Consider the following 18784-nt stretch of genomic DNA (forward strand, 5'->3'; position numbering starts at 1 on the left):
CAACACTTCATACATCACCCAGTGCTCATCATGACAAGTGTACTCTTTCATCCCCATCATCTGCTTCACCCATCCCCCCACACACCTCCCTTCTGGTAACCCTCAGTTTGTTCTCCATGGTTAAGAGTCTGTTTCTTGGTTTTCCTGTCTCTTTTTTTCCCCTATGGTCATTTGTTTTGATTCTTAAATTCCACATGAAATCATATGGTATTTGTCTTTCTCTGACCGACTTATTCGCTTAGCATAATACCCTCCATCATTTTTACCTCCAAAATAGCTCTCAAATCTGTGTCCTCCTGTTCATTTAATTCACTTGCTGCCAGTATAGTTCAATTCACTTGCTCAACAAATATATATTTAGGGTTGACTATGAATGTCTTAGTCACTATTCTAGGTGTTGGAGATACAGGCATTAAAAGAATAAACAAGATTTCTTTTCTGGGTCTTACATTCTTCTTCAGAATTTCATTATTTCTTGCTTTAATGACCTACATTTATCTCATGCTTTCAATCTCCTTCCCCTGGAATCTCTCCCTCACGCAAACACCAGAGTTGTCTCTCTGAAAGACTGTCTGGATCATGGCATTACCATATTTGAATGACTTTTTATCACCAACTTTCTAAGTGCCAAGGTTGGTGGCTATGGATGCTCTTTATGGCCTGAGCCCAATCTGCTTTTCTTTTCTTTTCTTTTCTTTCTTTCTTTTTTTTTTTTCCTGCTACTCCCTTCACTCTTCTCTAGTCCCACAAGACCAGGTGCTATTCTTAGAATAGGCTTAGAATAAGATGAAGTTTTACCAGCTCTCTTGTGACTTTGCACTTATTGTGCCTAAAATTCTATACTTTCATTTGTACCTGAAGAATTTCTACTCAATTCTGGGAAGGGAGTCAGTCACCTTTGCCCTCTACAGATAGTTAATTTCTTTGTCTGTAACCCAGAGAAAATTTTAAAACATGCTTTTACAAAAGTAGCAATTATGGATTCAAATTATTTCTTGGGCAGCTTCAAATTATTTTTATACCCGTTTGTTTTTCATTTCACTCCCATTAGATATATTTGTCACTCACTATAGGGAACCATCCATTCTCAGGCATCCTCAGGGAATGTGGTACAGTGGCTGCCCAAATTTTCCAATACAGCATTTTCTCAGGTGTCACTGAATTTTGAGAGAAAAGAAGTATTAATGATTTTTAAGTAATTTAAGACTAAATTAAGTAATTAAATTAAATAATTTAATTAAATAATTTAAACAATTTAATCACTCTCATTAAATTGTCAGCTTCTTGAAGGCAAAAGATATATCTTCTTTGTACTAAACAAGTTTTCTGGATAAAGGCTGAAATAAGTGGATGAAGTACACAGAGATTCTGTGCTTTTTTTTTTTTCTTTTGAAAGAGATATTTATGGGAATATAAATATTACCTTAAGAAAGTCATATCTTCAGTTCTCTCTCATTTACCATATCTAATGTGACCACTACTGAATATACACACCTGAAGCACAAAATCAACCAAAACCAAGGAAGAAACAACAACAGCACTTATGATTTAAAATCCTGTGCAAAGTAGTTACTCAGTTCCAATTAATTTTGGTATCTAGAAATAGATTAAGATATGCTTTTCATAATTCTAGTATTAATTAGCACTGTTATCTGAAAAGAACAACATCCTTTTTAAAGAGGACTTGCGTGGGGCGCCTGGGTGGCTCAGTTGTTAAGCATCTCCCTTCGGCTCAGGTCATGATCCCAGGGTCCTGGGATTGAGCCCCATGTTGGGCTCCCTGCTCCGTGGGAAGCCTGCTTCTCCCTCTCCCACTCCCCCTGCTTGTATTCCCTCTCTCGCTGTGTCTCTCTCTGTCAAATAAATAAATAAAAATCTAAAAAAAAAAAAAAAAAGGACATGCGTAAAGATATCCATAACCTTAGTAATACAAAATCTTACAACATCCTTGAATGGGTTTTGATGCTTTACCCTGCAGAATTGATGGTCTCTCCGGAAAGACTCTTGATGTTCTGCAAAAGAGTAGTATTTCCAGAACTACCTAAAAGTAGGCATATGAGGCCCATCCAGAAGGAAGAGCTTAAATGATCACGTTTGAAGTGAGAGATGTAAACATAGACTCAGCATCGGGAAACCTCAGTTCTCAGGCATCCTCAGGGAATGTGGTATGAGAGCTGCCCAGATTTTTTCAATACTAGCATTTTCCCAGGTGTCATGAAATTTTGAGATTAAAATAAGTATTAATAGGTCTTAAATAATTGAAACAATTTAACTTAATGAGTTAGAAAAAAATTCAAAAGAACAGTATAAAGTTCATATGAAGTAGAATTTCTTGAAGCAAGATAGCCACTATCAAGGTCTTTCAAACTTGTGATCCTATTGTATAATTGGTTTCAAATTAGCAGGGTTAAGGAAACAATCTCAACAGAGTAAGGTTATGGTCCTGGTCTTTCTAAAGAAATGTTTATGAATAGTCCTTAAAATGAAGATGTATAAGTGAAGGAAGAAAGAGTGTAAATAGTTACGTTTAGAATATATATGAATATAATGAAGTTCCTTATGTCCCCAAAGACAGCCATTGACTTACAAGAGGATATTTGTGGAAATATATACCTGTTTCTAGAATATTCAGCCTACTGGTATAAAGGCAAGTCAAAGTCTAGTACCATAATTCAGGAATATATATATATATATATACCTATATATATGAAAATGCCCTTCATAGATCAAGAAAAGAAGAACTCTCTCCCATAAGCAAGCAATATAAGTAGTCTTCCTTTTTTGTACCAGTTAAACGTTTTAGTTACATGAATTTGCAATGATACCAGTGGGAAATCACCTAGGGCAAAGTGATTTTTTCCCAGTCTTTCAGAAAGCATGGGATATTTAGAAAGCAACCCACAGGTTTATTTCTCTGCAATACCCCACTGTGACTTTAGGGGCTGATTACCATCTTAGCAACTGTCTAAAATGATACAGGTGAGAAAAGATAATGGAAATTTGCAGTGCAAACATTAGATCCTGTGATGGATGGACCTTGCCTGTCATTTGACATAGAGGCTGTATAACATAGGGAACGGCACAATAGCTTCCTTGGTGAGGTGTGCTATCTCCTTTTTATCTGAGTTTTGTGTCAAGGTTAGTATCCTTTGTTTATAACATTCTAGTCTCTGAAACTCTCAACCTCAGTGGACTTCTTTTCTTCTTCCTCTCTCACCTCTATTTAAAGACTTGATTTGTTTTTCTGTCCATTTTGAGAATGTTTGTAATAATCTGAATGCTGGCATTCTCTCTAGGTTAGAAATGTGTTTCCATAAAGGTTAAAGTTATAATGAACAGTAGTGTTTCCTGAAACTTATAGCGACTCCAAAAAGTTGATAGATTTGCAAAATAAGAATTATTGCTGTCTATTATATCATTGAAAATATTACTTAAGTAATCTTAACAAAATGTACAGGAACATATGAAAAAATAGGTGATTGAACAGTGGTAAAAATGATAGTTTGTATTTTTTAGATGTCTTCAAATTAAGTAGTTTATTTCACTTTTAATTTATTTGTTAATACGGGAATAAGACAAACGAATACATTCTGAAGTCTCTTCTCCTTTGTGAGAAAATGTTCTGTTTCCTTAAATTTAGTCTCTGATCTGTTAGTAATGGAATTATGTATAGTCATTGTTTTGCTAAATCTGGACCCCATATGCGACTGTGGATCTTCATGCCCCCAGTGTCTCAATATTTTTGAGAGTGCCTAGGGGTATCTGAAAAGGACTTAACAGTAAATGCAGTACTCAACTCCTGGTGCATTTTTCTTGTATGTCTTTTCCATTCCCTCTGTTGAATACTCCTGTCTTCCCATGCACCATCCTCAGTGCATTGGAGCCCAGGAAGTCAGAAAGATCTTACAGAAGGGGAAAGAAACTTGGTATTGCTCTCTATTTGAGTGTCATTAGTGGGTTTTATACAATATATAGTTTTTAGTAAAATAGCTCTATCAGGTTTTTATAACAAGTCTGGCCCTTCCCCCCAGCTCTAAACTTAGTTAAGTCCAGTGTGGATAGATGTGAATGAGAGAATTATCCTCTCAGTTGCTCCTCCTGTCTTTTGATCTCGGCTTAGTTGCTGGATCAAGCTTGTCCTGTTGGATAATTCTTTTTTGATTAGCCATTCTTTCTTAGGAGGCTCATTAGGGCCTCAAGCAAAACTGCCCTGAACTTCTCATGTATTTGGTGGAATCTCAGATATGGGATTCCTCTCCTACCTGCTTTATTTTGGAGTTGAATGTTTCCTTAGATACTTTTGATTTACTCTTGTGTTTTATGTAAATAGCTAAAGTAACTAGTAGCCGGACCACCTAAAAGGAAATTTGATTGCGGGAAAGGCTTTTTGAAATTGTTGTGAGAGTCATGATAAATGAGTAGAAAATGAGCAACTCAAAGTTTCAGATATGACCTACTACCTGAAGTACATAATGACCTTTGAAGATTTGGGAGCACTTATTGTGAATGGTAATTTTTGTCAATGGTGATAATAGCTTTTTGTAGAAAAGTTACAAGGATGTAAATATAATTATAAAACTGCAGAATGGTTTTCAAAATTAAACTTGATTGAACTTACACATTAAGCTGCCCAGAATATTTGAAACCTTAAAATATTCCAGTCTACTATTCCTGTGTGTAGCAGAAAACCAAGAGAGAGATGGGAAGCCTTGCAATCACCACTCCTAGCCTCTACCGGGAATAAGAGAAAGAAAAGTTGTTTTTTTCAGGATTATCCCATTTTCCACATCATTTTTTTCTTCCCTCCCTTTGTGCCAAAGGATCTATATGCATTAAAATATTTTCTTGAATGCCCCCAAGATCTCTACCACAAACCTGCCTTCTTTAGACAATATCTCTGTGCCATGGTGCTATCATTTTATTCTGTACCTACTAAGAACAGCTTTCTACCAAATGGACATGTTGAAAATATTTGAGTGAATTTGCATTTCTTTCAAGAATCCCCCCCCTCCCCCCCGCTCCAAGGAATGTTTGTTATAGAGAGGGATACTGGGATTGGTGGGGCGATATGTGGGCAGAATTGTATTCTCACAATCCATCACAGCACATGAAAGTGGTAGTCTATATGCTTTCTCCACATAAAACTGTTGCTGTTCAGGACACACTGCAGTTGGGGACTGGATATTTACAAGAGAGAAATGTAAGATGAAGAAGAACATAGGATTTGGAGTCCAGGCCCAACATCTCCCACTCTATGTTCTTAAACAAGTCTTGTTATTTTATTAGTAAATAGAATATGTTACTAACATCTCCCTCACTGGGTTTAGTCTAGAGAAAACATGAGCTATTGTAAGTTTGGATTCTTTTTGGATTGTTATATGCTACATTGAAAATGGACCAGTTATAGGAGTAAAAGATTTGATTTCCATACATACATGTGTAAACAGAAATCTCACATTAGGCACATAGCTATTTTTTGAAATAATATACACATATATATATTTTCACATAAATTCTTTGATCTACAACTGTTATCTGTATTTCTATTATGGTTATCAGTAGTCTTGGAGATTTTTAGTTTACACCATGTAGGGTAGAGTTTCAGAGGGCCAGATGTAAAGAGGGGAGACATCTTTAAGTACTTTAAAACCTCCATACCTCAGTTGTCCTAGAATTTATCTTCTTTGATAAATGAATTTGACTTTAATCAATTTGGACATAAATGAGTATATTCTTTTTTTTTTTTTTAAAGATTTTATTTATTTATTTATTTGACAGAAAGAGACACAGCGAATGAGGGAACATAAGCAGGGGGAGTGGGAGAGGGAGAAGCAGGCTCCCCGCAGAGCCGAGAGCCCGATGCGGGGCTCGATCCCAGGACCCCGGGACCATGACCTGAGCCAAAGGCAGACGCTTAACGACTGAGCCACCCAGGCGCCCCTAAATGAGTATATTCTGAGCAAGTAAATAACATTATGGTCAAAAAGAAAACTGCACAGGCACATTTTTGTCGGGCTATGATGACAATTCCATAGTAAACCAGGCTGAGGCCATAAGGAAAATAGAAAAGATAAAATTCTGGCAATAATTTACATTTTATCAAAATTCAAATCAATCATTTTTAACCATGCCAATGTTTTTTATTATTATTTGTAGATGGGGAACACTGAAAGGAGCACAAGGGCAGAAAGAAAAATTCTGGGTATGTAACTCTATCCAACTGACTTTCTACTGCGAAGTGAGTATTTTAGAATCATCTGAGCCTCTACTTCCTGATTTGTGTTAGTCCTTTCCTAAGTCACTGTAATATTATTTGTAATAATGGTATTTCCTCCAGCAGAAAAATCATTATATTTTTATATCATTTATATTATAGTAATAGTTTTTCTCTACTCCTCTTATTTTAAATTATAAATGAAGAATCAGTATTTTTTTTCAAAGTGAGAATCACCAGGAAAACATTTTGTTATCAGCTGTATTAATGGTTAGACTTCTCTCATATGTCAGTTTTGTGTTCTTCCATTTTTTTTTTTTTTTGCTATGGATGATGGCTTTGTAATGTTATAATCAATTATACATATTGATATTTTATGTAAACATAATATTTCCTACTGGTAAAGTGTTTTATTTTTGTTCTTGCCAATTATGACATACATGTTTCTTCACTGAGAAAGAAACAATGTCTAGTCTAAAAAATTATAGAAAGTTAAATGTAAGAAAAAGTTTAAAGAAGACTGGAACATATTACCTCAAATATTCAGTTAATTACAATGAACTTCGGTGAATTGTCCCAGGTCCTTATGTTATGTATATTTTAATTTTAGTTTTAATTTCTGCAAAAAAGCAGAAATAGAATGAATAGGTAATGATATTCATTATGAAATTTGCATTTGAATATATGCAGTAGAGAGCATATTATAACTTATAAAACATTAACTATTAGGAGTGAAACTCATCAGGGTGACTCTTGATAATTAGATTTCTTCACAAGGCACTCACAAAAATCAATCACCCAAATATGTGGTTACCCCTTATATCTATCTTGTTGATACATGGAGGTATTTTGCTTTTAAATAGAATGATGCTTCTTTGTATTTGAACTGAGCTTTCTTAAATATCATTATCTTCATAAGGATGAAGCTTGCAGTAGCCAGTAATTAACATGAATGCTCAATAGTTAAAATTCATAGTTTATGGAGGGGATATGTTTTTTGAATGCCTACAGTTAAGTTTCTGTATGGGATTTCTACTAAATGAGTTTAAACAGTTATTCAATTTCATAATATAATATTTAGAGGCAAAACCAAATTCTTTGATTAAGATACTGAATTCACAACAGTTTGTAGCATATAACACCTCATAGCTGTTTATGGAGTACCCATGAATGGAAGTGCACAAGAGAACTTTCTGTGACCCTCTCACCTTCAACCTCATCATTTCCACCCTGGAGCCTCATGGGTAGTGTACACACAGACATATACACACATGCACATACACTAACTTACTCACTCTTATATATCCAACACATATATGTATACTATACTATCCTTTTAAATTATTTTTGTTGCAATTACTATCAATTCTGAACTTACTACCTGTCAAAAAATTTCAAAGAAAACTATATTTCATGGGCACACAGGCAAGATTTCTTTCTGTTGTGACTCTTTTAGATAATTGTTTAATGTCAGTAGTAAGGATGAGAATCAGACTAAAAATTACCATATTTTATTAAGTTGCACATTTTGGTTGATCTTTTTCTCCACTTAACTATATCATCATCTTGGGCCAGTATCATATTGGCCTTATTTACCACTCTGTCCAAAGGACAAAGCAAAGTGCCTGGTACATATTGGGAATATGCACAATACTTGTTGAATGAGTGAATGAATAACATTAATGTGTGCATTCAGGAAAAATTTACTCAAGTAACTAAAATAGTTTTCATTTTACATAAAAATTAACGTTTGGTTTAATTAAAATATGAAATCCTTAACTAGTACTACTGTTTTGCCAAGAAGTATGAAGGGTCTGAGATGTTATCCCATTTGAATTAAAGAACTTGGGCCAGAAGAAAAGAGTACTTAACTGATGCTCACATCCAGATCAACAGCCACATGTCACCACATGGGTCCTCACACTTTACTCTGGCAGTGATAAGAGGCAACAACGTTTTCCATACAGGTAGCACCTGAAACCTCATAAATGAGGGATAGAGAACAGGGGATTTTCTCCATCTATCTATATAAGAGACAGGCAGCCTCCTCCTTTCTTGCAAGGAGAGAAAAAAAATCCATTAAGATGGGATAGAAAGGGTCTTGTGTTCTTACCCTTACCCTTAGGAATATAAGTATGTCTTTCTGAGGGCCAGATAAACACAGATAATGTCTGTAAATGCCGAACTTCATCCCTTTTAACATATAAATACCAAGGGAGATAATGTTCTAGTACTCCTGGCACCATGGGATGAATTTAGACCTTGTCTGGTCTTTGACTCTTTGGCCCTCTTGGGGAGATAAGAGAAGTTTAATTATCCTTTTGGATCAAATCAATTAACTAGACAAATGGCGACAGATCTAATTCTCATTGAATGTGAAGATAAAATATTTCTGGCAGAAGTGAAAGCAAATATTCTCTATCTCTATATCATATACACTTTTTGTGTGTCAGGGGATTAAATTTTTTTTGCAAGAGCACTGAAAAGTTCAGAGAAGTTTTATCTGCTCACAATTATATATGAATGTTTTAAAATATTTGCAAGTAGGCCTACAATATAGTAAATTATAATAAAAATGGATGACTTCCATTACTAAGTAAAATGTAATACATAAAAATAAGACATATATTCCACTAAATAAGTTGAAAATAACATCAGAATTAATTTTGCAAACTCATATTTTTAAAGAAATGAGAAACCTGAATCTGGAGAAGATTTTCTGTCTGTGAGCATTCGGTAGGGCTGGGCACAAGCTGATTACATTTGAAATATGCAGAGAGAGAGAGACCTCTAAGAGAAAGAGAATCCAACTGGATTCGAATTTAGAGGAACCTGAAACACACAGCCATTTCTTCCTATGGAATATTTACTGAGTGCTTGAACAGGGTGAGTAGCTGAGGAGAGCGATGAAAGGCAGTGAAGTCTGCAGTCTTGAAGAACCTACAGGAGAAGTCCCATTGGAAGAGAGCCTGAAACACAAACATAATAGGCATAGCCCCCCCCTCCCATTTTAAATCAGGTGTGTACTGAGCTTAACAAAACCTTATCTCCAGCCCTGACCCAACTTAGTTTCTGCACAAATTGAGGTGATTAGTCCCTTACCATATTTCTTTAGCAGAAGAAAGGGCTAACCTTCTTAGGAAAATAATACCAAGGTCAATCTCTATTTATTAGGGCAACATATCCAGCATACATTTAAAAATTATGAGACGTGAAGCAGAAAAATGTGACCAATAACTAAGGGGAAAAACTGTCAATAGAAGCAATAGATAATACTTTAGATGTAGGCTTTAAAATAATCATTGTAAAAAACATTTTAAAAAGCATGAAAGATGGAGAATTTTAACAAAGGATTTAAATATATTTAAAATGTGAATCATTGAATTTGTGAGTGCAGCGTTTGAAATTAAGAACTCACTGTATGTGTTAAATAGCGAACAGAATTAGTGGTCTTAAATAAAATTCAATAAAATTATATCCAACTTGTAGTACACAGAGAAAAACAATGAAAAAACAAAAGCAAGTACAGAACAGTGTAAATACAATCAAATGGTAGAACACAATCAAATGATTTAACATATATGTAATTGTATTCTCAGAAGGATTAAGGGAGGAAGAGAGAGAGAGAGAAAATGAGCCAGAATCAATATTTAAAAACATGATGGCCAATAGTTTTCCAAAACTGAAGGACATCAACCCAAAGATTCAGGAAGTTCAATAAACTCCATGAAAGAGAAATCAAGAAAACCATACCCAGGAATTTCATAATTAAATAGTTTAATATAAAAGATAAAGAAAGAAATTTTAAAACAGCCAGAGTTTTTAAAAGGGTAAGTTTCTCTCGGAAAAAAGTAGCATTAACTAATGGCTGGCTAGGGAAAGGTATTCTTTAATAAATGATGTTGAGAATACTGGATATTCACATGCAAAAGGATAAAATTGGACCTCTATTTCACACCACTTGCAAAAAGTAACTCAAAATGGATTAAAGATTTAAATGTAAGACCTGAAACTATAAAGTGCCTAGAAGAAAACAGGGAAAACACTCCCTAATATTGATCTTTGCAATCACTTCTGGGATATGTCACCAAAGGCACAAGTGACAAAAAAATAAACAAGTGGGACTACATCAAACTAAAAAGCTTCCACATAACAAAGCAAAAATAAAAACAAAAGCAACAAATGAAAGTCAACCTATGGAATGGAGAAAATATTTGTAAGTCATATTTCTGAATAGGGTTTAATATCCAAAATATTTAAGGAACTCCTACAATTCAGTAGCAAGGAAACAAATAATGAGAATAACAAATGAGCAAAGAATCTGAACAGACTTAGCTCCAAGGAAGACATAAAAATGGCCAACAGGTACATGAAAAGATGCTCAGCAGCACTAGTCGTTAGGGAAATGTAAGTCAAAGCCACCAGGAGGTATCACCCCACGCCTGTTAGAATGGTCATCATCAAAAAGACAAAAGATAATAAATGCTAGGAAGGATATGGAGGAAAGGAAACCCTGGTGCATTGTTGGCAGAATTATATAATGGTACAGCCACTATTGAAGACGTTATGAAGGATCCTCAAAACATTAAAAATAGAACTACCGTGTGAGCCAGCAATTCCATTTCTGGGAATATATTCGAAGGAAATGAAACCACTAACTTGAAAACATATTTGCACCCTCGTGTTCATAGCAGCATTATTTATAATAGCTAAGATATGGGACTGTCTATAAACCAATCAATGGATTAAAAAAAAATGGTGGTATATATGTGCAATGGAATACTATTCAGCCAGAAAGGAGGAAATCTTGCCATTTGCAACAGCATGGATGAAACTTGAGGGCATTATGCTAAGTGAAATAAAGTCAGACAAAGACAGATATTATAGGATCTCACTTATATGTATTAACTAAAACAAACCAACCCTCAAAATCATAGAAAAAGAGAACATATCTGTGATTAATAGAGGTAGGGGTTGAGGGCAGTAAGAGTAGGAGAAAGGTGGTCAAAGGTACAAACTCCCAGTTATAAGATAAATAAGTACTAAGGTTATAATATATAGCATAATAACTGTAATTAATAATGCTGTATGATATGCGTGAAAGTTGTTAAGACAGTAAATCCTAAGCATTCTCATCAGGAAATTTTTTGTCTTTTTTTTTTTGCTTTTTCTCTTTATTTCACCTAAAGAAGGTGATAGATATTAACTAAACTTGTTGTAGTAATCATTTCAAAATATATATAAGTCAAACCATTATTACACCTTAAACTTAGATACACTGATGCATGTCAGTTATATATCAATACAACTGGAAAAAAAAATTTTATTAACAAAAGAATGGGCTGATAGCACAAAACAAATAATCTGGATTTAAAGCACAGGATATGGTCACTTGTTTTACAATAAAGAAACCACTGAATTTCAATTGAGAAAGGAGACTATAATAAACACTTCTAGACCAAGGTTAGCAGGGTTTTTTGTTTTATTTTGTTTTGTTTTTTTTCTGTAAGTGGCCAGGTAGCAAATAATTTACATTTTGGGGGTCACAACAAGTCTCTGTTATATATTCTATTTTTGTTGCTTTACAACTCTTTAAGGGAAAAAAATCAAAACAAAACACTCAGCTCATGATCTGTACCAAATGTTACTGACCAGATTTGTCCATGATCCATAGTTTATCAATGCCTTAGCTACAGCAACTTTCTTTTCATATGGAAAAAAAAACTGAACCTTGACCCCTAACTCACAAAATACATGCAAAACTAATTTGAAGTGGAGCAGACTAAAGTGTGATCGCAAAATAATAAAACCTGTAGAAGAAAACTTAGACAAATATGTTAATATCAATTAGGGAAAGCTTTCTTAAACTGCACAGAAAATGGATAAATTTTGTGAGAAAAAATGATCAGACTACATTAAAATAGAAACTATCAGAAGACAGCATTATGTGATAGAAAAGGTAAAACAAACTGAGAGAAGATTATCTATCATCTGTCTATTATCTATCTATCTATCTATCTATCATCATCATCTATCATCTCTCTAGCTATCTATCATCTATTTATCTACCTATCATCTATCTACGTGGCAAGGACTCACATGTAGAATATATAAAATTCTTACAGATACACTGGAAGAAAGAAAAAATAAATAACAATAGCTCAGTAACAATACTGGACAACAGATTTGAACTTCACAAATGAAGAAATCCAAATGGCAAGCCAATATATGAAAAGGTGTTCAACATGATTAGCTGTCCAGCAAATGCCAATTAAAACCACAGTGAGATATCACACATTCACTAGACTGGCTTAAATTAAAAGGATTGATATTACCAAGTATGGGTAAGAACATGGAGTAACAGAACTTTCATTCTACTGTTAAATGTGTAGATGGTACAACTACTTATGTTCATTATGTTTATCCACAGGAGAATGGATAAAAAAATTGTGGTACAGATATATAATAAAAAATACACAGCAATTAAACATAATAAATTAGTTATATATGCTATAACACATATATTTATTTATTGAATAAAAGAATGCATTACTGCATTATTAAAAGCATCAATTCCAGGAAGAACTAATGGTAGATAGGAAAGTAGATATTGACAGGGAGGGAACATGGTAGACCTTCTGGAATTCTAGAAATGGTTTTTATCTTGATCTTCATGGAGGTTACATAGGCATGAACCTCATAAACGTGTATAAACTCACTAAACTGTGCACTTATTATTAATATAGTTTATACATGTGACTGTACTATATATCTCAAAAGAAGATTTAAAAATCTTCAGAAATTTAAATCATTAGAAAATTTCTTCCCTACATTTTTACCCATTCCTTTATAATTAGATTTTTAAAAATTCAGGCATTTGGAAGAAACAACAAAAAATTGATGAGGGAATGGAAGAAATAACAGTAGGAAGAATAAGATTAATAAACAAAACACATATTCTGAGGTGCCTTTTATTAGTGCTGATTTACTAAGTACTGCTCTTTATAATTTATAATGTATTTTTTTGCAAACCTATGGGGTTAGCTCTCATTAGTACATAAATTTGCATTTGCTTATAAAAACATCACATAATCTTCTGACTTTACCAAAGATCTAATGATGAAATGTGGGTAGTAATAATTTTCAGACATCTGAATGAGAATAGGTACAGTGCTACATATCATAGTTACAAGAATTTAAAAATATTATCTTTGACAGTTCACCTTAAGTTATGACTAATATTATTTAACTTCTTATCTTTGGAAGTATACATATTGGAACTGAATAAAAAGTTTAGAAATCAGAATTCAGTTTAGTTTATTGTTGCTAAAACTCCCACACACTTTGTTGCGGTCTCATTTCTAGCTAATTTAAGGCCATTCCATCCTTGAAGTGGTAAATTGAAGTCATAATTTTAGACACAGTTTTGAAAGCGCTCCTTTATGATGTCAGGACTGATGAAGAAGGCAAAGAGTCAATATAAAAAGAAGTAAATTATGACATCAAATACATAAATCATGTATGGAGTAAAAGCATAGAGTTTTGCATGTGATCAAAGTTAAGTTGTTATCAATATAAAATAGACTGTTATATGTATAAGATATTTTATATAAGTGTTGTGGTAACCACAAAATGAAAACCTTCAGTAGATTCAGAGGTTAAAAGGAAAGGAATTAAAGCATACCACTATGGAAAATCATCACCCATAAGAAAGATAGCAAAAGATGACAAAGAAACAGGGAACTACAAAACAGCCAGAAAATACTAAGATAGCATTAAGTTTTTACTTATCAATAATTTAAATGTAAATGACTAAATTCTCTAATCAAAAGGCATAGAGTGCCTGAATGGATTAAAAAACAAGACCCAGCTGTATGATGGCTACAAGAGACTCATTTCAGCTTTAAGGAAACACATAGGCTCAAAGTGAAAGGAGGAGAAATATATTGCATACAAATGGAAAACATAGGAGATCTGGGGTAGCTATACTCATATCAGACAAAACATTTTAAGTAAAAAATTGTAGAGAAAAGTAGGTTTTTATAATGAAAAGGGGATCAATTCAAGTGTATATAAGCTATGCACCCAACATTGGAACACCCAAATAAATTAAGCAAATATTTACAGATCTGAAGAGAGAAATAGACAATACAATAACAGTAGAAGACTTCAATACTCCACTATGAACAATGGACAGATTACTCAGACAGAAATTCAGTAAGGAAACCCTGGATTTTAACTATACATTAGACCAATGGACCTAACATATACTGAACATTCCACCCCAGAGCAGCATAAAACACGTTCTTCTCAAGCCCACACAGAACATTTTCTAGGGTGGTTCATATATTAAGTCACAAAACAAGTCTTAGCAAATGAAAGATTGAAATCATACCAAGTATTTTTTTCTGACCACAATTACATGGAACTAGAAATCAATAACAAGAAAAAAATTGGAAAATTCAGAGATGTGTGGAAATTATTCCTGAAAAAAACATGTTTGTGAAAAATCAATGGATCAGAGAAGCACTCAAAAGAGAAATTAATAAGGATCTTGAAATAAACAAAAATGGAAAAACAACATATTAAAACCTATAGAATGCAGCAAAAACAGTTATAAGAAGAAACATTACAGCATTAAATGCCTACATTAAGAAAGAGGAGTGATCACAAATAAATAATTTTATACCTCAATTAACTAGCAAAAGAACAAACTAAACCTAAAGTTAGTAGAAGGAAGAAAATAATATACATCAGAGTAACAGTAAATGAAAAAGAGGCCAGAAAGTCAATATAAAATATCAACAAAACTAAGAGCTGTTTTTTTTTTGAAACAAGCAGAATTGACAAATCCTTAGGTAGGCTAAGAAACAGGAGATAAGACTGAAATAAGTAAAAATCAAAAATAAAAGAGGAGACATCACAACGAATATAAAGGATCATAATAGACTGCTATGAACACCTATATACCAACAAACTGGGTAACCTAGAAAAAAATGGGTAAATTCTTGGAAGCATACAACCTACTAAAACTGAATTATTAAGAAATAGGGAACAGACCAATAAGGAGTAAAAAGATTGTATCAGTAATTAAAAACCTTCCAACAAAGAGAAGCATAGGACCAAATGGTTTTACTGGTGAATTCTACCTAATATTTAAATAAAAATTAACATCAGTTCTAGCAGTTTTTTGGTGGAATCTTTTGGGTTCTCTGTATAGAGTACCATGTCATCTGCAAATAGTAAAAGTGTGACTTTTTCCTTGCTTATTTGGATGCCTTTTATTTCTTTTTGTAGTCTGATTGCTGAAGCCAGGACTTCCAGTACTATGTTACATGACAGGGGTAAGAGTGGACATTCCTGTCTTGTTCCTGATTGTAGAGGAAAAGCTCTCAATTTTTCCCCATTAGGGATGATATTAGCTGTGGGTTTTTCATATATGGCCTTTTGATGTTGAGTTATGTTCTCTCCATCCCTGCTTTGTTGAGGGTTGTTATCAAGAATGAATATTATTGTACTTTGTCAAATGCTTTTTCTGCAACTATTGAGAGGATGATATGGTTCTTATCCTTTCTTTATTAATGTAGTATATCACATTGATTTGCAAATATTGAACCACCCTTGCAACATAGGAATAAATCTCACTTATCATGTTGAATTTTTTTTTTAATGTATTGTTGGATACAGTTTGCTAGTATTTTATTGAGAATTTTTGCATCCATGTTCAACAGGGATATTGGTCTGTAGTTCTTTTTTAGTAGAGTCTTTATCTGGTTTTGGTATCAGGGTAATGTTGGCTTCATAGAATGAATTGGGAAGTTTCCTTCCTATTCTATTTTTTTTTCTTCTTGGAATAGTTTGAGAAGAATAGGTATTAACGCTTCTTTAAATGTTTGGTAGAATTTGCCTTTGAAGCCATCTGGCCCTGGACTTTATTTGTTGAGAGTTATTTGATTACTGCTTCAATTTCTTTGCTTGTTATTGGTCTGTTCAAATTTTCTATTTCTTCTGATTTCAGTTATGGTAGTTTATATGAAAGACTCCACCAAAAAACTGCTAGAACTGATAAACAAATTCAGGAAGTTTCAGGATACAAAATCAATGTATGCAAATCTGTTGTATTTCTATACACCAATAGTGAAGCAGCAGAAAAATAAATTAAGGAATCAATTTACAATTGCACTAAAAATAATAAGATACCTAGGAATAAAACTATCCAAAGAGGTGAAAGACCTGTACTCTGAAAACTATAAAACACTGATGAAAGTAATTGAAGATCACACAAAGAAATGGAAAAATATTCCCTGCTCATGGGTTACAAGAGTAAATATTGTTAAAATGTCTATACTACCCAAAACAATCTACACATTTAATGCAATCCCTATCAAAATACCACGAGCATTTTTCACAGAGCTAGAATAAACAATTCCCAAATTTGTATGGAACCACAAGAGACCCTGAATAGCCACAGCAACCTTGAAAAAGAAAAGCAAAGCTGGAGATATAACAATTCTGAACTTCAAGTTATACTACTAAGTGATAGGGATCAAAACAGTATGGCACTGGCACAAAAATAGACACATAGATAAATGGAACAGAATAGAAAACCCAGAAATGAACCCACAACTATGTGGTAAACTAATCTTCAACAAAGGAGGAAAGAATATCCAATGGGAAAAAGACAGTCTCTTCAACAAATGATGTTGCTAAAACTGCACAGCAACATGCAGAAGAATGAAACTGGACCAGTTTCTTCCACCATACACAAAAATAAATTCAAAATGGATGAAAGACCTAAATGTGAGATTGAAACCATAAAACTCCTAGAGGAGAACACAGGCAGTAATCTCTTTACATCAACTGTAGCAACTTCTTTCTAGATATGGGTTAGAAGGGAAGGGAAGGCAAAGGAAACAAAAGTAAAACTATTGCAACCTCATCAAAATAAAAAAGCTTCTGCATAACAAAGGAAACAATCATTAAATATAAAAGACAACCTATGGAATGGGAGAAGATATTTGCAAATGACATATCTGATAAAGGGTTAGTGTCCAAAATATATAAAGAACTTAAAAACTCAACACCCCAAAAATGAATAATAATCCTATTAAAAATGGGCAGAAGACGTGAATAGACATTCTTCCAAAGAAGACATGCAGATGGCCAACAGACACATGAAAAGATGCTGAACCTCACTCATCATCAGGGAAATACAAATCAAAACTACAATGAGGTATCACCTCACACTTGTCAGAATGGCTAAAATCAGCAACACCAGAAACAACAGGTGTTGGTGAGATTGTGGAGAAAGGGGAACCCTCTTGCACTGTTGGTGGAAACGCAAACTTGTCCTGCCACTCTGGAAAACAGTATGGAGGTTCCTCAAAAAGTTAAAATAGAACTACCCTATGATTCAGCAATTGCACTACTAAGTATTTACCCAAAGAATACAAAAAATACTAATTCAGAGGGATACATACAGCTCAGTGTTTATAGCAGCATTACCTACAATTGCGAAATTATGGAAACAGCCCAAGTGTCCATAGACTGATGGGTGGATAAAGAAGACATGGTGTATATGTATACGATAGATTATTACTCAGCCATAAAAAAGAAAATCTTGCCATTTGCAATGATATGGATGGAGCTAGAGAGTATTATGCTAAGTGAAATAAGTCAGTCAGAAAAAGACAAATACCATTTCATTCATGTCTGAAATTTAAGAAACAAAACAAATGAGCAAAGAGGAAATAAAAAGAGTGAGGCAAACCAAGAAACAGACTCTTAACTATGTTACCAGAAGGGATGTGGGTGGGAGGATGGATGAAATAGTTGATGGAGATGAAGGAGTGCACTTGTGATGAGCACCAGGTGTTCTATGGAATTGTTGAATCACGATATTTTGCACCCAAAGCTAATATTACACTGTATGTTAAATAACTGGAATTTAAATAAAAACATTAAAAAATTAACACGAAATCCTTCTGAAACTTTTCCAAAAATTTGAAGAGGAGGAACACTCCCAAATGCATTTCACAAGGCTGGCATTACCCTGATATCAAAACCAGAAAAGGACACTAGAAGAAAAGAAGATATTCCTAATGAATAAATATTCAAAAATTTCCAAAAAATACTAGCAAACTGAATTCAACAGTACATTAAAATGATCATAATCATGATCAAAGGGATTTATGCCTGGCAACATAAGCAAATCAATTAAGTGTGATACAATGAAATATAAAAATTATATGATCATATCACTAGATATAGACAAAGCATTTGACAAAATTCATCATCTTTTAGTGGTTAAAAACTCTCAAAAATTGAGTTTAGAAGGAGTATACCTTAGCATAATAAAGGCCTTATATGACAAACAGAGTAAACATCATATTCAATAGTGAAAGATTGAAAGATTTCCCTCTAAGATCAGGAATAAAATAAGAGTGCCTCCTCATAGTACTGGAAGTCCTAGAAAGAGCAATTAGACAAGAGAAATACATAAAAGGCATCCAAATCAGAATGGAAGAAGTAAATTGTCTCTGCAGATTAGGTGATTCTATATATATAAAC

At 33.6% G+C, this 18784-nt stretch overlaps 1 protein-coding gene across 1 annotated transcript in view; it reads left to right on the plus strand.

Annotated features, from left to right (window-relative positions):
• Nucleotides 1-18784, plus strand: part of TINAG (tubulointerstitial nephritis antigen) — a 92762-nt gene that overhangs the window by 70853 nt on the left and 3125 nt on the right. The window contains exon 10 of the mRNA XM_034990500.1: nt 6157-6202. Coding sequence (XP_034846391.1) covers nt 6157-6202 — 46 coding nt within the window. The remainder of the gene's footprint in view (nt 1-6156; nt 6203-18784) is intronic.

Source organism: Mirounga leonina, unplaced genomic scaffold, assembly GCF_011800145.1.
Source record: "Mirounga leonina isolate KUSES-001 unplaced genomic scaffold, KU_Mleo_1.0 Mir_53, whole genome shotgun sequence".
Taxonomy (NCBI): Eukaryota; Metazoa; Chordata; class Mammalia; order Carnivora; family Phocidae; genus Mirounga; species Mirounga leonina.